This window comes from Chroicocephalus ridibundus, chromosome 1, assembly GCF_963924245.1.
Source record: "Chroicocephalus ridibundus chromosome 1, bChrRid1.1, whole genome shotgun sequence".
NCBI classification, from domain to species: Eukaryota; Metazoa; Chordata; class Aves; order Charadriiformes; family Laridae; genus Chroicocephalus; species Chroicocephalus ridibundus.
Window position 1 is genome coordinate 3546759 of NC_086284.1, and position 23469 is coordinate 3570227.

General features: G+C 42.0%; 1 protein-coding gene across 4 annotated transcripts in view; it reads right to left on the reverse strand.

Moving 5' to 3' along the window:
- SYTL2 (synaptotagmin like 2) overlaps positions 1 to 20632 on the reverse strand; it is a 63026-nt gene extending 42394 nt beyond the window's left edge. The window contains exons 1-3 of one of the 4 annotated variants that reach the window (XM_063325787.1): positions 20408 to 20631; positions 19164 to 19323; positions 4171 to 4612 (exon numbers count right to left, since the gene is read on the reverse strand). In XM_063325787.1, coding sequence (XP_063181857.1) covers positions 4171 to 4271 — 101 coding nt within the window. In that variant the 5' untranslated portion in view covers positions 4272 to 4612; positions 19164 to 19323; positions 20408 to 20631. Of the gene's footprint in view, positions 1 to 4170; positions 4613 to 19163; positions 19324 to 20407 lie in introns of all 4 variants that reach the window. The other 3 variants (XM_063325796.1, XM_063325779.1, XM_063325805.1) reach the window with 3 other exon arrangements.
- Between the last annotated feature and the right edge of the window lie 2837 nt (positions 20633 to 23469).

The window sequence follows — 23469 nt, forward strand, 5'->3', positions numbered from 1 at the left end:
AAATAGGCCACAAAGCAAGTTTGAGGTTTTTTTAACGTGTTTTTAAAATCAGCACAAAGAGAACTGTGAGCTTTATTTTCTTATTAGTAATGCTTGCTTATTACTAGACTAATTTCAATCTACCAAGGCTTAAGGATAACATCATTACCCTGAGAAGAACCTGAGAATTTTGTTACTAGAGGGGATGCTCTGCAAGATCTTAACACATCCTTAGCTCTATACTTAGGGAAAGTTATTGTTATTTGTGGCACCCCTGACCCAGAGCCCAAGCAAACTTTTAAAAAACTTCAGCGTGGTTCAGAAGGGATGATGACCAGCCTAAGAGACCTCAACTAGATACACAAAGTGCCATTCCATTTACTGGTCAGGACAGAATTTAGAGCACATACAAACATACTGTGCTCTTGCCCTTCCTGTAAGCCACACCTCTTCCACAGGTTATTTTTCCATTCTTTTACAGATGCCCAAACTTTTATTATGAAATAGTGGAAATGATAATATATTAAGGCGTTTATAAGAAAAAGGGGTGGAGACCAAGTAAAAACGAATATTTTTATGGAGACTTAGCTTTAGGAAGAGTCCCTAGGTATTCTATGGCAATGAGAAAGGGTGATACTTCAAAATTATGAAGTTATAATTGGTGCCTAGTTACCAAACTATGCAGACACTACCAAGCTGCCACAATCATCTGAGTGGATACTGAGGACACATTTTGAAAATTTCTAGAACATTTGGAAGAAATACCCTGGAGGCAGAGTAGGAAAAATTAGTAATTCTTTTCAGAAATGAGAAGGTTAGCTTTAACAGCAACTCTAAGACAGCATCTCTGAACTCTTCTATCTTCAATCAGCCCTTTAAATTTGAACTGGCACCCACATTTAAAACCACCTCCACCAAGAACCTTGCCTCTGTTAAGTGCACCCTCAAAACTGTTACATCTAACAGAAAAGTATTTTATGAAGATTTTAAGAATGTATTCTGGTGACGGTCATTGAATGTCATTTTTACACTACAGTGGTAAGTCCGGTTCCCCCAATGCTAATATTCAACTCGCCCCAATCCCTGAAACATATCTCATCCTAAGAAACAGAAAACAACACAAAAAGCACCTTCCTTCTGAGAGTCTACAACATAAGGAAAACTGCCTTGAAAAGTGACCAAAGAGATATCCGTTAAAGCTGACCAGAATAAAAAAAGCCATTTACACTAGGGTTTCAGCAGCCACATACTCCCACTGAACACGATGAGAAAGGTGAAGTGTATGTAGCACCCAGCAGCGTCAGACCCCTGCAGCTTTCTCTTTTTTTGCAATGCCGCACCAATGTATGTATTAAAGGGGTTTGGCACACAGCAGTCACCACCCACCACACAAACAACTCCGCATCAGAACTTCCCTATCACTAACCTCCTTCAGTTTACCCAACGAGCAAACAATCCCCAGCACAGCCCACAAGAGCGCTGCCAGGAGGTTCTGCTGGGAAGGGCCGAGAGCCACAGCAGGGAACCTCGGCACAAAGGCGACCACAACAGCTTTCTGCCTCAGACACGCTGGTGCCGGGGGCCAGCCACTGCACCACACAAGAGTCCCCCAACCACAATGCAGAACTGCAGATACATTTCTGTTCCATGTTACTGTCTCCAGAAAGGGCCCGAAACTGTGTTAATTCTGAACTACACAACTGTAAAAAGGGTTAAGGGCTATGCTGAAGCTACTGCAAGTAAATTCTATTATGTGCTTAGCCCACTCATTTGTTCAATACCTGAAACCCAGTCGGAGCAGGGTATATCAGAGATTCCTGGACAGGAATAAAGCCAACAACAACAACATAAGTCAGCAATATGATGAAAATCAGCTTCTAGTCTTGACAAGCTGTCACTCGGCTCTTCCGTTTTATACCATTTTTTTCCCCTCCTCAGCAACACTGCCATTCAAGGGCTGGCAGCAGCTTCTGGGGTAACGAAGCAGAGAAAGGCATCTTCTTGCCCTAGGAATAAAAAAGGATGCAATGTCTTTTGATTTCCTTGCATTACACCCTCTTGTCATCTGATATTTATTCATCGCCTTTTTGCCCATGAGAAGAAAATGTCAATATCCCCTTTCCTTTGGGACAGGCCTCAGCAGAGGTCAAAGAAGAAGCAGGCATGCTGTTCCCAAAACCATGCCATTCCTAAAATTATCAGCCTGATTGAGACCAACACAAGAGGAGCTACAGGACAAGGCAAAAACTTATTACAGCACTCAAGCCAAGAAATAAAGCATACTGCCTGCTTTAGCCAGTCTAATCCGCACAGTTTTACTACAAATAAGCAATATTCGAAGCTGTTAGCAGAGAAGGGACTCCATCAGGTGATCTGTAAAATTCCACTAGGAAGTTGCTCAAAGAGGATTTTGTCATGTTACCAGTTTGTCCACGCTCCAGGAACACGGCCCTGGTTATTAGAACACCCTTCAAACCTCAGAATTTCTACTAGACGAAAAAATATCACATTAAGAGACTTCCATTATATACACATACAAACAACACTGTGTCATGCTCTGATGTTTGTACGATGACATTTGATCCCAGCTCTTGGAATCTTCCAGATGTGGAAGGCTGTAGAATTCAAACTAAAATATTGCATCTCCTTGGCTGGAGATATAATTCAGATTGTGTTTTAATATATAAAAAGCAAGCTCCATGTGCCACATGGATGCAGAAAAATCAGTTTCAGATGTAAGCATCCAGCTTCTGAGAAGTTATAATATTCCGAAACCAGAAGAGACATTATATTGTAGAAACAAACATGCTGATTACAGGCTGCTACAACCTGCAGTCCCTTGCATTTTCCACCACACCCTCTTGAACTTGAATTACAAATGGCAAAAGTGAGGTTATACAGACAAAAATACTTGTTGACAGCCCTTTCAGACCACAACTGAGAATGGCTTTTTTGATTTTCTGTTCCAGGAAGGGTTCCTTTCCCCAGATAGTGTATTCAAACTCACATCTACGATTACTTTCCCTGAGCACTTTCAGACCTGGTAGGGTAGGCCTACACAGAGGGCATTTGTCAAAAACATATTTCTCAGCAGAAGAGAAGCATCACAAGTGCATCATGATTGGAATAATTTTAAAATGTTTAAACAGGAAATACATGTCTTCATGAGGAACATCACAATAAGAAAGAATCCTAAAGAAGATTACTGAACCAATGAGAGAAAATCCTGCCTCAGAGACCCGTACACATTTATTTGTGTTACAGCACTTTGACCTTTCAGCATTTGAGGATCTTTTTTTCATTATTCAGACACTTGTCATTTTGTGTACCTGTAATGGATACTTTCCTTCACACTGAAAAAAAAAAAAAAAAAAGCCTGAGTATTAAAATCCTCGTTCTTGAGCAGGTAGCTATCTGCATTAGCTGAAACCGCTATTCATCTTCTATTTGTACCTGTGTAGATGGCTTTCTCAAAGCCAAGTCATCTGGGCAATGCTGCTTTCCATGCATACATCTCTATTCATGGCAGTTACCCTAATAGTAGCTCTAGGAAAGCCTCACAGCACATAAAACACTCCAGAGAAACAACACACTGCTCTGTCTGCGATACCACAAGGAAAACAGGGAGCAATTTTCTGTTTTAGTCAGAGATTGCAAGGACTTCTTTTGGCAATGAAGCATAGTGTCGGTACCTCCTCTGGACTGCAGCTCCAGCGCTCTACATATTTGAGGTATAACTTCATCACTCGGGGATATTGCTGGCTGCATCCATACTAACTTTTCTGTGTGCTCGGGGAAGTAGTGACTTTTTTGAAACAAATCCCCCCCCTTATTATGCATTAGTTCAGTTTGCAGAGGTTTTGATACTTGCAAACTGAATCCTTTTCTGAGGAAACCAAGCCAGATGCATGTCAAGTCAGACATGTACCAAGCGTGCTTGGCCCTTAGGGAATTGTAAGGTCCACATCAACAGTTAGTCTTTTGGCCAGTAATGAATCATTTGTGTGGTAGAGGCATTTTATCCACAGACTATACTAAATTTAGTCCAGAGTAAAAATCTCCAAACTACATATATCATGGAATATGGGGCCCCCAGCAACAACTGTTTTTATCTATTCCTATGCTCTGAATAACTCAGAATATGAACTGTGTAGGTCTTCCCAAGACAAGCCAGGGTGATAGATTCGTTACCTGACTCTCTCTTCTTCAGCTCTTTTAAGCTCTGCATCCCGTTGCAGCACCTTCATTATTGCCTCTTGTTCCTCCTCTGTTAGGAAGCTTAGGTCAATCATCTTGTTGTGTGTGTAGGGGCTGGTAAAGTGTCCAGGAAGATCTTAAATCCTGCTGAGGATAGTCTTGTAGTCTGCTTTAAAGGTATGGAAGAAAAGTCTTTTTCAGCAGGCACTGAGAAAGGTGGACCAGGCCACAGTCAATGGTTTAAAGAGCCCCAAATGTTGCTTTCTTGCAGTAGAGTATACGCATGCTTCTCTAGATGAGAGATTTTTGGGAAAGTGTTGCATTCCTGCTTGCCATCGTAATGATGTCTTCTCAGCTTGTCCTCTCAGCTCTGCTTCCTGAAGTAACAGTTCATTGACCTAGCATATCCAGTGTTTAAGAACAAACAAAACATCCCCTAAAAAAGAGACAAGGAAGAACAAGCTGTAATATTGGGGATCAGGGAAGTAGATTATGTATGCATTTTTAATTAAGAGAAACAAGTTTTTCAGTGTGATTAAACTACTTTGTGAAGTTCAAATGGTCACTTCAAGTCAAACCTGTTTTACAGGTCTCTTGAACAAGGTGGCCATGAAAATATATTCCTTTCCTATATGACAACTCACACCCTGAAACACAGAATCAAGTGTCACTCAAACGATACATTTTAAAATAAGTGCATTTTAAGTTGTCCTATAAGTCAACAGAACAATTTGGCGGGGGGCAGGGGGGGGAGAGTGGGACACAGACAGGACCAAGAAGACTTACCACATTCCTTTAAAGTAAAAAAAAAAAAAAAAAACCACAACGAAAAACTCACAAACAAAAAAAATCCCAAGAAACAAAGTACATAATCACAAGTATGGACATTATATTCAAGAGAACACAGGAAGTCTGCATCAGTGGCTGTCACATACAGATAGACAAGATTCAGGGATCTCTGAAGAAAAATTCGCTGCTGCTTGCAGCCCTGATTCACAGCAGAGCAGTGGACAGAGTGAGGCAGCCCATCACACATCCATGGTGTTCACCGTCTGCCAGCGCAGACTTGGATTACATCCACAAACTCTGTTCACAAAGGCTAGAAGTTGGGTTTTATTTATTTAAAGAAAGATTGCCTGAACTCCAGGGACAGAAGACTTAAAGGAAAATAAAATGAAAAAAAGAAACAAAACAAAACCAACTTGGGCTAAACTCACAAGCTCACCACGCTGATTTACTTATCATTAGTGCATTTCTAGGACACCATCTTTGGCAAGTCACCAACCAACCAGAGCAAAAGAATCATCCCATGAGGCCAAGCCATTGAACTTTTGGACCCTATTCCACTCCTACCAAACAGTGTGCCTTGCTCTCCATGCCTGTCTTCCCACTACAAGTCTTCAAAGGCTCCTTTCCCCTTCCAGGAGATCAGAAAGGCAGCACTCATCACAAGCCCTGGAGGAAAACCCTTGAGGAAGTTCTCAGAAAGCTGCAAAATGCAACATGTTGCAGCAGTGAGATGGGAGGAGGCTGGGAATGTGTCAGAGGAATTTGTGTGCTCCAGTTCAAGACTTGGGGATCGTGTTCTCAAATTGGTACAACGCCTCTTTCTGTAGGATTTTGTCTTCTACTGGTAACAAAAATGGGTATCACTCATAAAAGCTTCTCATTTGCTACTCAGAGCTAAAAGCAATAGGCTTAAGAGTTTATTTCCTCAGAATCCCCCCAAACGGGAATCCTATAACAAACTTCTGACCAGGATACTCTTTCCCTGCAAAACACACAACACTCCTCACTGAAGGGTCAGGTACTACGTTTTCAAAGTCTAGTTCCTTTACGGTGCTGGATGGATTCAGAACTGCTATTTCGTTCTGACTCGTTACCTTGAGATCAAGAGGCAGCGAACCGTTACAGTCATTTCCCTTTCCTCTGTACCAACCCCTGCTTTGGGAAGGAAAGTCAGGGTATCTACAGTCACCATAGGCTGTAATGAAGTTTAGCTTACAAGATATAAACGTAACTTTTACTCACAACATTTTACCATTAAGAGTGTATGATTATGCCAGGAATATGATCCCATGGAGGCCCATAACATAAGGCATTAGCGCAAAATCATTCCTACATAACCATCTTGCATATGTGGAACTAGAAGTCATGCAGTAACATGAACCTCACTGCTTTATCCAAACCAAACTGCATCTATAATTTCAAATACTGTTTTGCCTCTTTTATAGGCCATGGTTCCAGATCTCTAAATAAGCAGAGGACTACTAACTCAGAAAGCAATCCCAACTGTCCAAGGCAAAAATCTCTTCAAAAAAAACTCAGAGCAATAAAAGAGGAGGCAGGGGCAGAAGTCAGATGCATCTAGAGTCGAGTCTCTTAGTGCCTCAGGGTAGCAGCACCATGGATTTAATGAAGCCAAAGAAATAAAGAGCTTGAATTTAACGTAAGCCCCAGAAGCATCCCTAGTGACAAACCTGCCGAGAGACGGAAGAGAAGCAGATGTAGTTTTTGACTGTGTCTCTGTATTCGGCAGCTACCATCACAATCCTTTAGGTACGTGTGTGTCTGCCTTAGGGCCTTGCAGTCTGACACTACCTGACATCAGCAGACAGGATGCTGGTATCGTATTGATCTAATGAGCACTACAATCATGCAGCGAGTCATTGCACTTGCTCCCCTGGCCACAGAGTTTAACCAGGAGATTAAAACAAGATATTGACATCGGCACTACTCAAAGGGAAACTTCATCTCTAAAGATAACAACATTTCTTATAGATGTGGAAGGCAGCTGCAGGCAGGTTAATGATTATCCCCCCCAACAACCCCAATGCCAAACAACCTTCTGCATATGGTTATGTTTGGCTGCCGGATTTATCTTCTCCATGATTCTCATTGTGCTTTTATTCCATAAAGTTGATATAACGGCATCTCAAACAACCTGCCATCTGTAACTTTATTTATATTTAGCAAATGACAGTTTTATAATTAGGCAGAAGTAGGAAGTACTTACTATGGGGCTACCAACAAACATAACAATCCTAAAATTGTTGAGGACCTATAACAGTACTCCTTCAGCTTATGAACAGGTATGGGTATCTGTTTTGACTACCATGTGGAACTTCTCGTGCCATTTGATAGAGCAGTCAGCATCCGCAGCGCTAATCAAACGCCCTGGGTGCTGACCGAACGGCACGTGCACAGAAGCTGATCTTGCAACCACAAAACCTGAACAGTTGTGAACTGAAATTGTCAAGGATTTTTCTTGCAAATTGAGCAAGTTTCTTGGCTTCAGATCAATCAAGTCTGTAAGAAAGCTGTTGCGGGAATTATATCTTACCATGTCCTTGTCTTTACATTTAAGGAAAGCTGAGGGAAGAAGTATTATATTGTTATTAGATTAATTTAAAAATCTAAAAGAAATAATTGGACAGCATTTACAAGACAAGCTGCAGGGTTCATTGGTATCTCACAGTATTCAAATTAACAAAGGTAGTGGAAGCAGAACTTCAGTCCTCCCCAACTGAACAACCCTTTGCAAGGGCTGAACATCCACACAGACTGTGGGAGCCCACAGCAAGCTGGAACTGCTACTAAACTTCCCAGACACCATCATCCTGTAGAGCTGTTTCTCCAACTAAGTTTGCACTCTCACTTTTTTTTCCAATCAGGTGCAAGATACCAGCTACCCTGGCAGGCTCTTAACCACTCTTTTTTCCTGAAAGATATCATGGTTCCACAGTTCACAAAGCTGTGTTTTGCTAAGTTTAACATAGTTACTATTTCTGGCTTAACTGGAGCACGTTCTCCTCCCAGCTCTTCCTATAGGAATTATGACCCACTTGCACTCACCCTGTATTCAGATTTACATGGCATCATATTAGCTGGTTTTCCTCCCACCCTAGGTTATGATAAAAAGCATCCCCAGTCCCGAGCAGCGCAGCTGAGACCCAGTAGGTTCCTCTGCAAAGCCAAAACCGTAATGCTTCAGCTAAGGCATATCTGAGTACCTGAAAAACTGGCCCCTGATCTCTCCAGATAAGTAGTTGAAAAAACTAGCAATAATCAGCTGGACTTCCTCCCCCCGCCCCTCCCTTTAATGTGTATCATCCATACAGCTCAAATTGTATCGCATTTCACTATGATAACAAATCTTTAGTCACTGGAACCATGCCAATCACAAACTGAGACCAGAGCAGTTTTTAGTCTCTGCATAAAGAAGAAGAAAACCTCCTTCTGTGCGTGGTGTCCTTGTCCAACCTCACAAGGCCCGCTCACACAAGTTACTGCAAGGCTGGCTTTCTGCAAGAGATTGTTAGCACTGATTACAAACACAGAAGTTACAAGCTGCTGCCTTAGAGTAGAAAACACCTGTTATAAAACCTAAGGCTAATTAAAAAATAAAAAAGTGTGAAAAAAAATTTTAAAAATAATCAAACCCTTTCTCGAAGTCATCCACTACCACCACCCCAAGTTCAATTCTTCTGATTTATTTTTTGTCTATTCTTTTTTTCTTAAAATGCCCTATACGTGCCAAAAAAGAACCGAGAGGTCTCAACAGTTTGGTGCCACTGCAAGTTCAATCCAAAGATCCATGTCAGACTGATTAAATCATGGAAATTGATAGAAATACCACGCTGACTGATTTTTGGAGAAAGGTTGTCATATGCTGTAGACTACCATTTGCGAGTCTTGGGATATTTAGCATTATTTTTGTTTCTTAAACTTTAAATTCAAGTGAAATCACACAAAGATCTCCCCTTTCATAAGAAATTTCTAATCCCTGTAATAATCACAAATCTGAAATGATGTTTTATCTAACTCATGCATGAAAGCTTCTATGTTTTGGCAATAAAAGAAACAGAAAGAAGACACAAGATGTAGTTTCTCCTCTCCACTCCTAAGCTACTTACAGCTGCCAAGTGCTTTAGGCCAGGCACCCATCCAATAATTTTATCTTATAAAATTTCTCAATACCTTCTCAGGCAGTTATACACCTCAATTCCTTTAAGTAAAGCTGTACATTTTTCTAGAACACAAGACAACCTTGTCCACAAACTTGTTTGCCCTACAGAGAGTTGTTCCCCCCACACACTGCTGCTTTCTCGTGAGCACAGAAGTCTTAATTCAAATACTGCATTCCAAACATTATGAGATATCACATTAAGAGGTACCACAATCATAGCTTAGATTTTAAAGCTTTTACTCAGTGTATATATATGGGATGTAACGAGAGAGAGGTAGGGAAGAGGTTGGAGCACTTTACCATGACTGACAGTAAGTTCATCATCAGGATCAGAAAACAAACAGCAGAGCCCTGGAGTCAGCTGTTCCATCCAATCAACAAGATTTCCTTCTGCACGCAGAAACCTTATAATATCCTAAATTTACATTGCAAAATTACTTTTCAAGTGCTTCTTGTACAGTAGACCTAAGCTGCTAGACCTTTCCTCCAGAGAATCTGTCTTCCAGCCAATGCCTCCTAACAAGAGGAAGAAGGTGACAGCCAATCCTACATTTTTGGCTGCTTTCACACCCCAACTCATGCCAGCTCCTGCAATTGAACCATTACCTGCAGGCCTGGCTGATCAGCAACTCTCATCTGTATACATCTTCATCCCATCAAGCATTCAGTTACAAGTAACCTATTGGCTCTTAAAAACTAGAGGGTTTGGGTTTATGCATTTGAAAGCTACACATTTTCCTAACTTCATTTCTTCACTGCTACAACCTCTCAGCGCTAGCAACAGGGATGAGTTGGAAGTACAGACATAAGGCAACAGGAAGCTGAGGAAGACAGATAAATAAAATTGTGTAATGTAACAATTTGGATCTGCAGAGAAACTCATTCTCAGAAAAGATGTAACTAAGTTTGTCCTACACCCATGCTCAGGAAATAAACCTTTATTTTGAAGCAAGGAAGCCAAGAAGAACATTAGGAGCACCAAGAGCTTTGCAGAATTGTCCCCTGTGACCCTGGAAGGTCACATTAGGCAGTAACGGTACCTCTGACTATGCTACAGCTTTGGAGAAAAAAAATAAAAAAATAAGAAAATCACATTGTCCTGAGCAAATTTGATTCTCCGTTGACATTTATGTGTTACAGTCACACATAACCCAACACTGTCCTAGGCTTAGAGAATTTATTTTTTTCCTGTAAATACATGAGGCAAATCTCATGAACGGAGAACAGCCAATTAACCTAAATACCAGTGTTGGAACAAGCCCAAGTAGTTTAAGGTAGTCATGAACATATTTGTGCAGAAGATCAGAGGATTACAGATTTCACTCTGAGTAGTGAAGAAAGAAAAGCTATTAACTTTCAAGAGGGACTTAAGTCATCATTCAAGAGAGTTTTAAACATGGTTGCCTGCAATGGTAAGGACCTGAACGTAAAACAAACACCAGAAGGCCTGTTGTCATTTAATTCTTGAAGGGGCAGGAGGGAAGAGATCATCCAGTAAGATATGTGTATCTGTAGCCAATCCAGCTGCTCTTTCAAGAGGTGTTATCAGAGCATTTTCAAAATGATAACAGCTAAATCTACCCAGCATATCATATTTCCAACAGTGACAGAGATTAACTTAGAGAACAGCATTTGCCAACATGTATGTTTAATCAGTGGGAGGTAGCAAAGTTCTTATCCAGCTAGTTGTGGAGGGTTTTGGTGGAACAAGGCTCTTTGCAGAAGTGGGAAATATGTATAATAAGGCAACACTGAAGCTGCTCTTACGAACACAGCAATGCTTTATTTCATTCCAGTAATAAACCCACGTCTTCCCCTGTGCAATATTCATTACAATATAGTTAAGGGAAAGACATCTTCTTATCTGCAGTTATAGGACCAGACAACTGCTCAAAACAGCCACAATGGGGAAAAAATTAAAAATATGATACACAACAAGCCTTGCTCACACCTTAGCCTTCCTCAATAGTACCAACATGATCGCTGTTGTTTTTAACCTGCAAAATGGCTGCAATCTTAAAATACTCTCACTGAATGATCTTCAGCCAACTGGAAAAGGAAGAAATGCAGCTGGAGTAACGCAAGCACTTGAGAAAAATTCCACTTTTCTCCAGTAACATCTGCTTTGCTGGTCCACATGGCTCTGCCTGTGATATAATTTTACTCATTTGGTAAGAATCAAGACCCTCATCACTTTGAAGATTATACAGGCAATTGTTTTGTTTTACACAAAACTTACTCTGGACAAGAGAGCAAAATGTTAAAACAGAAAGAAGAAGATAAAAGTTAACAACTAAAAATTGGAAGAGAAAAGAATAATTTGCTTTGGTTGTGGCCTAATCCCTCTAATCACATATGGCAGCTTGCCATCTGTTTCATGGGCTTGGCTGTTGGCAGCAGTGCCTAAGAGTGTCAGTCTCTATACCTATTATGGCATACAATCATTTGGCCGGTGGTTTCAGGAGGATGTGGTCTCTGGAATAAGAGGTTCATAAATTAAAGAGAAGCCTCAGAGAAACACACCTAAATTTTTCTTTTCCCTGTGACCACTGCATGTCAGACTAACTATAGATTCCACGCCATTTATTTTACACTACTCAAACTGAATTTTGAAGTAGCTTCAAAATTACAGAGATTCCAGCAAGTTAACATCAATAACATCATTAATAATAATATCATCATTATTAATTCTGAGGTTCTTCAAATCTAGTTGTATTTTCTTGCACATCTTTCCATTGGCACTTTGTTGTGGTTTAATCCCAGTAGGCACATTGTTTGAATTAATAATAGTCCACTTGCAAGGAATTCATTCTTCCAGTTCTTTTCATCAAGAGTTACACCACAAAGAATATTTTCTCAGGATCAGGGACTTGAAATATAATAATGAAGGCGGCTCAATCCTCTAGACCCCTGAAGACAGAGCACTGTCTATTGTGTAACAATTATTCTCATCTCCCTTTACAGAGGGACTAGGCTCCCTCCAAAAGCAGAAGTGTGGAGGGCTCACAAGACCCAATCTCTCATCGTCACTTTCTCATTCTTCATGTCAGCATTCGCATTAGACGCACACAGGGTCAAGCTTAAGAGAGTGGTTTTAGGTCTTGTTTGAAAAGAGATTTAAGTAAAACCCTAAAATGTTTAAGAGAGACTTGCAGCAAACCAATTACTTGATGGGAAGTTATCTCCTGACTACACATACGCTTGTCTGGCACAGCTCTGCATTTAGTGGCTAGCTCTTTCTGAATGTTTTCCCAACTCACAAGATAGATTCAAATCCTAGGAAGGAATTTCCACAAGAAACAGCTAAAAGATTGTCCGTCCCCCCCAACCTAAAACTCAGAATGCAAGTAATTGATTAATTCCTTAAAAAGCCAGTTAAGATGCCAATGTCTTCCTTTCATTTTACAGGAAAGGTGTGCTCATCCTCTTCCATCTCACCCACTTGCCATCTTAAATGTACAGATTCAGTACTGAAGATAAAAGTAAGAAGGGGCCAAAAGCACCTGCATTCCCTTCTCACAAACTTTTATTGTAGAATGGAAAACACACCTGCTCTTCCTTTCGCCCCCAGTGTCCCACAGAGAGCATTTGCATATAGCCAGGAGCTGCTGAATCCCCATGAATTACTCTTCTTCCCTTGCCCCATTCTTCCAAAAAATATACCTATTCTAGCCTGAGGCTTGGCATTCACTGCATTAGGCCAACAAGCATTGTTTCTTGATGGAAGTCAAACTAAAATACTCGTTATGTACTAGGAAGTCCTTGGGAAAAAATAAATAAGTAAACAAACAAACCAGAAAGGCAAAACAAAGCAAGAAAAAAAAAAAAAGAAAAACATGAAGACGAAAAGGCTGAAGTAGCAGAATTCCCCCATACAGACTGTGCTTGGAATATACTTCTCCCTGATTCATCTTAGGCTTTTATTCACTTAGATGCTTGTAGATATGAGAAATCTGAAAGGACCTTTCACAAATATATCAGAAAAAAGAATCTCTGTCCAGTTTCTAATTTTTCCTGTGCTACTGTAACTCCAAAAAGGCAACTAACCCTATATTCCCCTCCTCTTTCATTAAAAAAAAAAAACAACCAGATTCCATGAGCAGTTATAGCTCTCAGTAAATTGTAACTAGTGATTTACTTTACTTTTTCTTCCTAGGCAGGTATTCACAAAGTCTTCACTGGACTTTTAGGATGTTTTCTACATTAATTCCCTTGACGTGGATGGTCAAAGAGTAGTGCTGTGGAATTGATTAAAAAAAAAAAAAACAAACCTGTTGTTAAACATACTGGGTTTGGTTTAAGCAAATTTTATCCTTAAGCAAATCAAAGTTACAATGTTCCCAATGTAGAGGTGTTGACAAGTTTATATATTGCAGACTTCAGGGGAACTATCCTACCTCTACCCTGCTTCCTTGCTCTCCCACTATTTAGCAGGTACTTGGGTACTTTTTAGTTAGGACTGTGTCCTGGAAATTGTACCACTCAAGAATGGAAGTGTGCAAAACAGCGCGACTCATTAACAAGTATTTCCTATCAGTGGCTACTGGGAAGTGACACACTTCCTGCACCTTGGTTAGATAATCTTTTCTGTACGAAAGCAAAGCACACTAAGCCGCCGTTTACACAGCGGAGTGCTGACTCTTTGCTAGTGCAAGCTTTCTAACACGAGGACTTTACTAAAGGCCTAGCAGTGTTGATGCAAAGAAATTCATGTTACAAACAGCAATATTGGTATATATACAAATAACAAATGGATTTGCATTCAAATACTTACTTAGACTAATGCTCACTCTGTTAAGCTATCATTAAGACATTTTGTAGAGCGGTTTCAGTCTTGGACACCAGTTGGAAGACTCTCACTTGACAGTTTCTGAAGAAACTTTGGAAAAGGTTCGTTTCAAAGCCTGTCCACACGACTTCTCTTGTAATTTTTATCCCATCATTATGGGAATCCGTTAGTCAGTATCTGTTGTATCGCTGTGAGTTTAAGAGACCCCACTCTCACTCCTCATTTGAGTCAAGATGATGAGCTAATTGAGCAAGGACAGCCACCATCACTGACAGACTGATTTTCCTCCACTACATTTGTAAAACTAGGAACCCATGGATTAACAGGCTGCCCTCTTTTATGCATCATTTTGATCTGCTCTAAAGCATTGTCACAGCCAACTGCTCACGACACTGGTGGTGGCACTTTTACTCTACAGGAGGGTGCACAATACAGCTTTGTCGTACAGGTTGAGCCAAATCGGGAGGGCAACATTTTACGTCATCTTTGGCCCACTGATCTCAGCTTCACCAGAGCCGCTTTGCCTGTAGCCCAACGTAAAACCGAGGTCACGCAGAACATTGCAAAAGGCACTCCATCATTCTCAGACATGATTAACTGTGTAAGCAAGTAGCTGTGGGAAACAAAATCATTCCTTACTCACCTAAATCACTCTCATTTGTCACTGCAGTCCCCCTGCTTTTCAGCCACCAACCTTGTTACTGTAACTACAGCTCTGTTTCACTGGTTACTTAGGTGCACAAAGACCAGTGAACAAAGCAAGCCCTTTGCCTGTCCTTTCTCACAAGATGACTGACTAACCACTGACCTTAGACATTCACTCATGCAAGTTTTTAAGGTTAAAATTACCCACCTAATAATTGATGTAATCTGAAGGCTACTAAGAAAGCTTGTGTCAATTAATCCAGTCCTTGGTACGGTAACTGAGGCACACACCTATCTGAAAACAGGGCCTTAACATAGAATCCAATTACCAACAAAAATTAGGTGCCAGAGAAAAAAGAATGTTCTTTATGCAGTCATAGAAACAATAAGCAAGATAAGGAGGGAGGTGGGGAAAAAAGCACTTTGGAGAAGTTTCCAGGTAAATTAAAAATCAAAACGGTTTAAAAAAAGCTAGCCTACAGCCTGCAGACTGAACAGTCAGAACCAGGTTTCATCTCAGCCACCAAAATTAATTTAATCTTTGCAATGAAGTTTTTATTTTGGAGTTATTGTTGTTTTTTAATAGATAAATTTAAAAAAAAAAGAGCTTACTATAGCTCCCTATTAAGGAGAAAATCACTCATTTTCCTATGCATAATGATGTTTTAATGGATAGCCCCCTAATATGAATATTCCATCTGACAACAGGTTCATTCTGGCTAAGTTGAAACCAGCCAGCAGCAACGTCAGCCCTCCTCAATGGCGATATTAAAATGCAAGAATAACAGGAAGTCTATCAGCCATGAAAACTTCACTCACAAGATTGTTTGCACTGCTGGGCTGGGCTATATCACGCAAGACACAGTCTTTTCCCCGACTGGTACCAGTTTCACTGAATACTTATGGCCAAATCCAAACAGAGCACCCGGGGACCAAAAAGCAAGGTGCGCTGTGATGCAAGGAGCCTGAAAGGGAACGGTGAGAGCTAAACCCAGTTACTGCACTTGAGAGGTGAGGAGCAGGCAACAGTTTCTGTAGCAGCCTCCCGTTGCACTGGATGAGGTGTGGTGTGTGAAATCACACTGCATGGATGGGATTTGCCCTATAAATGCTGCCAAATAGCAGAGGGATAGGAAAGAGGGAGAAGGTTGCAATTGAAATTGTTTCTCAGACACAGGTAGCAAAATCAGGAGTTTAGCGTTTGCGAGGCTGGAGTTTGGAGTGTAATGCCTGTCCCTGAACAGGTATTTGGTTTTGCAGGAGTGGCTCATTCTTTAAGGGCATAGCTATGCAAGGTGTTAGCTCTCTCTTGCCCAATGGCACATACCCAGGAGGTGGCCAAAACCAGAGCCCCCAAAACCACTTAACCCAAAAGGATTCAGACTCACATCCCCTTGTTTACCAAAAATATATGACAGTCTCTTAAGGTTTCACTTAGGTCGCTTTTAACCATTCCTAGGGCTGCACTACCAAGGATTACACCACCCATCTCAGAGAACGACTATTAGTTTGCAGTGATGTCACAGCCTTGCAGGCAGAAACAACACCACAGGTCTACTTTCTCTCACTCAGGCCACCACACTACAAATCAAACTCTCTCTCCTGACTTTCTTCCTCACCCAGCCAGCCCTGCATTCCTGGCTACACAGCAGCCCAGTTCTACTAGGGCAGAGGGAACAGGAGAGTAACCTGAGGGTATTAATTTTTAATCCAGGTCTCTTAATCTCCAGACAAGTATTCTAATCACTACGAAACAAGACAAATTTAATGACATTTCCACTAATACAAATTATCCCAGGCTTGAGAAACAGAACAAACAAAACCAACCCACAACTGAGAGTTACATACTTGTGTCAATACCCAGGTGGAAAACAGGCAACCTGCAAATTAAGCACGGTCAGAAAAAAAGATCGTAACTGTTTTGGGTAGGCAGGACCAGAATAGAAGGTCAAGGGCTCACTACTTCTGGTTTTTGTTAGATTTCTGCCTAGGACTTAAACACATACCTTTTGCTTACGGTGCCTGAAGTGCAATTACACAGGATTTTTGGACCTCACCCTTAATTTTTCACAACTGATGATCTATTTTTAATGCTATTTTTTAATCACATAAGCCATTTAAATTCAGTAGAGAAGAAAAGCACATGGGTAGGTTTTAACATCTTTAGAGCTGATGGTCTAAAAGCATTTCTAACCCAGGAGTTCTTGAATACGCTGATCTGCTTCTGAAGCTCTAGTTACATGGCTGAGATTACACAGTCCATCCAGAAGTAAATCACTGTCAATTTATCAGTCAGTCAGAAACAGACTAATAGTAACACTGGGCAGGCAATTTCATGTGGAATTTACCAATGTTCAGCTTGATCCTTCTGTAGAACAAAAGCATCTGGCAATGAGTCTAGAATATTGCTGTGACAGTTACTCTGTAAATAAGCATCTCCTTTGTTCTTACTTTGATTTTTATTTATACATACACACCCCTATTCTATACATAGAAACAGAGACAGAAATGCAGGATCTCGACTAGGAGAGAGAAAGAAAAGAAAAATTTACTTTTAAAAGATTTATACTTCTGAGGAAAAGTATAGCAAGATGGAAGAAGAAAAATTGTTGTTTGTTAATTTGGTGTATTCGCACAGGATACTGAGCGGGATTCAGGTCAAAAATGTCTTGCATTATCATCTAGATAAGGAGCTATAAAATAAGAAGAGGGGAGAAGTATTCTTTTCCTCTTCACACATTATCTCTCTTCCCGTTGCCACTCTCAATGCAATAAACAGAGTCAAGTTACACATACCGAGGAAACCTTATACCATGAAGTAAAAATCTAGCACAGCCAGTTGCTGTACCCAGGTGAATTGGAATGACTTCCTACCACAAGAACAAAGCATGAATAAGTCTGCTAAAATCAGATGTCACTTGCGTTATGCCCATATAAGCTACAGAACTGGAGACTGCTAATACAGCAAAGGCAACATCACTGGTTTGACATACCATAAAGCATGAGTGTTCTGGCACTAGAATCACAGAATCATTTAGGTTGGAAAAGACCTTTAAGATCATCAAGTCCAATTGTTAACCTAACACTGCCAAGTCCACCACTAAACCATGTTCCTAAGCACCACATCTAGAACAAACTAAGGAGCCTCCTTAAATTGACTTATGAGCAACTTAAATAAGCTGACTTTAAATGCATCAGGTGATAGACTTTGAGCACCAGGAGGCTACCTATTGCTTTTAGCAGTTACCTGTTAGTCACCCATCCCGGATGAAGAGCACTCGCTGTGCAGAAAACCAAATTGTTTACAATGGTGCAAAAGAAGTCACTATTGAATGAAGACTGACTTCCATAGGCCAGAACCATCACTTTTAATGAAAGAAAAATAAAGTCAAACATTTTTCCTACTGAGAGACTACGAATTACTTTTAAGTTTCCCTGCAAATAATGTTTTCTTAGAAGGTTTTTGTTTGAAGTCTGCACTATTCACCACTGGGAAAGCCAATTCCTCTCTGTCATAAGCACAAGAAACACAGTGTAAAAAAAAGTGATTCCTTCAACTTCACCCCACCGTTTAACTTCCTGGTTAAGCTTTTTTTTCTAGATACAACAGTTAAAATCTCACCTTCTGCACAAGCATCAAAGGTTTTCTCCAGTTACTAAATTGGAGCATTACTTCCACCTGGCAATCTGGCAAGTGTCTCCTGCAGAACAATGCGAGTTTACTCCAGAGAATCTATCTGTCCATGGTCTCTACCCAGTGTTTCAGAGAAAAGACAAATTCACCTTTCTGGCATTAATTTTTGGGGTCAATGAAGTGTTGTTTACTCTGGCCTTTGTCAGCATTGGTAAAACAAGAATATGGATATCTATTTCACTAAATTTTAAAAGCCTGACAGTGAAACTGATAATAAATTATTCTGGGGTGCAAGAGATGCTGTGGAAGGAAATGTCTTTAACAAGGGACAGGTCCAATGACAGCTTCAGAAAATTCAAGAATGCGCTTTGCAGCCAAAGCAGAGGCCTGCTGCACCCACAAGGTAGATGCTAAGTAAGCAAAATGCTTATTATTTCCTTGCCTTACACCCAGACACAAGCATACTAAAATATGGTAATTGGTAAGAGTGAATAAGCATTTTCTAACATAATATTACTAGTAGTATTTTATTTACATACTTACACACAGCTATGTTGTTAGACATAAGTGCAAATGGACAGAGACTTGCAGTATACTTGCCCAAACAGTGCACAGGAAAACATGTGCAAATCATAACAAACTGCAAATAATAAAAAAATTGTAAGGTAAGTGCAAAGAATGTGTAGTGGGCAGGAAAGATGTCAGACAAAACCACAATAAATCCACAGAACAAAGAGAAGGTATTTAGTTTGAAGGATTATTCTGGTTCCATCAGGCATAAGAAAGGTGCCTACCAAAACTAGGGTAGAGTCTTACTCCCCAAAATAATGTGAACTATGTCAAAGGCGGATGAAGTTACCCTGTTTTCTTGCAGGGAGGCAACAAGGTGCATAAAACACTACCAATAAGCAAAGAAAGATGGTAATTTATGAAAATCACAGAGTGCTTACTTTGATTGCAGCTTGTCTTGCTAAAGAGCTCTCAAGCACTTCTACCTTGACGACTGAGACCATCAAGAACTATAGCCATGAGCACTAAATACAGGGCACCAACTCCATGGTGTTGTAGAGTTCCAGGTTCACTACCAGTTATGGATATGATCATTAAGAACTGTAAGGAAAATGTAGTAATAATGACTGATGGCAACTGAGAACGAATTACTGGAAATCTGTATTGTTGATGTATATTAGTTTAGTGAAGTGGTTCGATTCGTCAGTCTTTTAAGTACTCCATCACAGAAATCTCCAATTGTCTGATATATGTAAACACACAAATGTTTTGTTGCAACACTTTGATTGCTTCTTCTATCCAGGAAAATTAAGTTTCTTGTCAGATCATCATGTCAAGCATGTTTTAAGTCCCCTCCCCTTACACTTTTGGGAAAGTTCAGAAATACTTGTCTTGCCACTTGACAATCTGTCCCCAGATTCAAGTGACCTTTATCCTGCAATGGAAATCTTATAAGCACCTAGAAAAGACAAAACCAGGCACGTTAGACTCCACTTCTGCAAGTCACTCCAGAGACAGCGTGGAAGATGCAATTATTTTAGTGTTTTGAAATGAAAATGTTTGCTATTTACATAAAGGTCATTAACATCTCTCAACTGAGAACTAAGCGCCCTCTTTAAATAAAGAGAGCCCTTTTATTAAAGCAGGCTTCTGCAGGAGTTCGGTGCAGGTAGGTTTGTACAGTTACTCAGCTCACACCACCAGAGAGGAGCTCCCTTGGGCAGAAGGGGGGTGTCTCAGGGCCCGGCCCCCCTCGCAGGGGGGAGGCCGCAGTTCTCCACACCGGCTCCAGAGAGGGGTTCTGAGGGAAAAATCGCCGAGAAGCGGCGCTTCCCTCCGCCTTAATAACAGGGGCTGGGCAGGGGAGACACCTGTGAGATCTCCCTCGTCCTGAGGCGAGCGGACCCCGCGGGCTGACGGCAGCCGGAGCACTCGGGTACGGAGCAGCTGCGTGGAGCCAGGGCTCCTCAGCTGCCAATAGGCTCATCCTCGCGCTGCTCCAGCACTGCGGGCTGGTTCATACCCTTGTTTTTAAAATCTTTTTTTAATCACTCCATTAGCAAGACAACCCCACGCCCCTCCCCCGCGAAGCTCCTCAGGGCAGACTCACCCTCCCCGCCGGACCCCGCCGCCCTTTCCACGGCTCCCCCAGCCCCTCTCTCCGGGCAGAAACCGCCCCACTTACCTCGTCCCGGACGGCAGCCGCCGCTCCCCGCTTGTCTGAGGGGAAGGGAGGTGGCGAGGAGAGGCAGCCCCGGCCCGCCGCCGCTGGAGCGAATGGCGGCGCAGCCTCCCTCAGACCTGGGCGGCTCCCGGGCCCGCCCGCCGCCGCCGCCGCCCCCGCCCCGGCCCCGCTGCCGTTTGTGTCACCTGTGGCACCGAGAGGGCGTCCCGGGGGGGCGGGGGGACCGGCGGGAGCCTTCGGGGGCGAGTTTGAGCGGGCACTCCTGAGGCAGAAGCTCCCGGAGGCGGGCTGGCTCCACAGCGGAAAGTGGGTCTTTCACGTAAAGTCCAGGCAGGGGATATCAGCCTGACTTGACTGTCTTGAGGTAAAATGATCAGTATTTCACTTCAGCTGGTGATAGGCAGCCGCCTTGAGGCAAAATGATCAGTATTTATCTGCTGACAGGTAACCTAAGAGGCGTGAGCACACGCCCCTGTTTGCAGTAAAGATACAGGCAGTGATAACAGAGGTTTTAGTCATCTATTTGTCCAGGAAGCCGCTGTAAGTGCTTTTTTTGTTTAATTAGTGCCACAAAACACACATGCCACCATTTCATAAGGATGTTTTAGCAGGCGGCAGCCAAGGCACCGAGGTGATTTCTGAAGCCTGAGTCAGCGAGGTGACAGCACCGACCCCCTGTCACGGAGAGCTGGGACGGTGGTATTTTCCCATTTCACATGTTCTTCCCACAGTGCTTTCTTGATATTTTAATTCTGTTTTGGGGCAGATGGAGGATTTCAGTCTCCGGAGTGCCCAGGAGTGGGGCCTGCCCATGAGGCGATCGCTCCGCTCCCATTTGCAGGAGCCCGGTTTTAAATGACTTCCCCATTGTCTTCCCAGCCTGAGTCCATTCGTTCCCCAAATCCTCCATCATCAGCACTGGCTTCCTGCTAACCGTAAATCCTTGTGCTTCATCTTCTACTCAATCTTGGATATGGTGAAACAATTTAATACTTTCTAGAAAAAATGTTGTATACATGGCATTGGTATAAAGGTTTAGTAAACTACGTGTCTTTTCAATTTCATGTATTTTATACGTGTCTCTTCTTTCCCGATGGCAAAATGAGGGACTAGAGCATGCTTTATGCACTATCCAGTAAAATTCTGGCTTAAGGAGCCTTTAATGAGTCTTCCATTCAGTTCACAAGGATCAAAGTGAATTAGAGACCTTGTTAAAGCTTAAAACTTGGTTTCTGCCCGCAATAATTTTCATCTCTCATCCACATATGCTGTTTATTCATCCTAATACGGCATACTAAACTGTACTTGTTCAAACCCACGCTGACCTCCAGTGCAGACAAGAAACATGGTTTGGTATGTTAATTAGCGGTGGGGGCCCTTTTTACACGCTTGGTACATGGAAGATATTTTTCTATTGTGTTAAATATCTCTTTTTTTCCCCTCTCACAGCAATCCCAAAGAGAAGGAAGGGTAAAACTGAACTTTTTTAGCCTAGACAGGCTGTATCTGCTGGCAGTTGTAGGTACGTCTGGCCTCTGCTGGATGGAGCCGGAACTGATGGGTCTGGTGCACCCATTGCCCAAACCGCTTACCCTTTTCATCAAGGATTTTGGACCCAGGTTTAGGGAAGAGCAGCTCCTTGCTGCTAGGAAGCTCCAGGGGGCAGAGACCTCCAGCATCGTGCCAAGTGACAGCTGCAAAACTGTGTGTGGGGTGTGTGCTGTGTCTGTTAATATATATATACGTGTTCTCTCCTACTCACATTTAGTTTAGTGATTTGTTCTTGAAATGGATTCGGATGAAATCTGTGGGATTATGTATGCAGGGGCTGTCCCAGCTCAATCCAGTTGCCAGTTCATACCTTGAGTATTTACAATACTGAAAATACCTGAACGGCATGCGTGGCAAGGACCCTCAGACTGATTCCTCAGGAACTCCAGATGGGAAGAGTCTGCAACCAGTATACAGCCTTGTGCCCACAGTTGCATAGTGGTATTCCTTTCAGATTCAGAAGGCGGATCACCTTTTGAACTTCACCCCCTCATTCAGCGTGCCTTTCTCTCTAGCCATTATCCAAAGCAGAAAGCCAGCCATCTCATCATCTCCCTGCCTGGCTACTCCCAAGCCCAGCACAGGAGCTATCAACCCGTCAAAGGTCCCTCTTCACACACAGGAAAGAGCACAAGAGCAGGTGAGGGAGCCCCAGGAACCCCTTCAGAGACATGGTCCTTCCCAGGGGAGCCTCAGTACCTTACAGGCTGCGGGATCACTGCCTGTGGGGGTGAGACACACTGTGGGATGCAAGGGAAGAGGGCTGTCAATTGCACAAGGCCTACTATGAGATATTCAGGGGACAAGCCAAAGGCTGGGAAAAAGGAGGGATAAAGGTATTTTGGAAAGGAACAAGCATGGGAAAACAGAGGGATGGAGGATAAAAGGGGCCAGTTATATGTAATCAGGGCTGGTCAGTGTGCTTGTGTGCCCGTGCCCTGCACCTGCTGAGCATCATCTGTCCTGTCTTCTATTAAACCTCATTTCTACTTTTTTTTTTTTGGGGGGGGGGAAGGGAGGTGAGTGGTGATTCATTCTGCATGAATGTGTGTGTATGGCGGCACTACTTCTGAACTTTTGATGGGTCGTGTCATGGGACGGGCAAACCCTCTGCAATCTTACCGAAAGAAGGCATTTCTTGATGTCTTTAAAAAGTAAGTCTTCAAAAATCTTTTAAAAATAATTTAAAAATTCTTTTAAAATGTAACAAGAAAATGTATACCAAAGATGTAAACTGCGAAAGGAAACAGTGTGGGTAATTTAGCTGTGTATGGTGCTCTCTGTGGGAAGAAAGAGAATGGCTTGATAATAATGATCATGAAATAAAGAACAAGCGTGCACGAATAGGGCCTGATCCTTTTCTTGCTCTTTTGCTCTGAGACAAAACAAACCTAAGTTCTGTTGCCACTGAGCAGGGCATCTTTAAATTTGAGCTATTATGCAGCATTGCTTGAGGTTGCTCTCAAATGCCCAGTTGAGGAAAAGACATGAAGCTCTAATTTGCTGTTTGA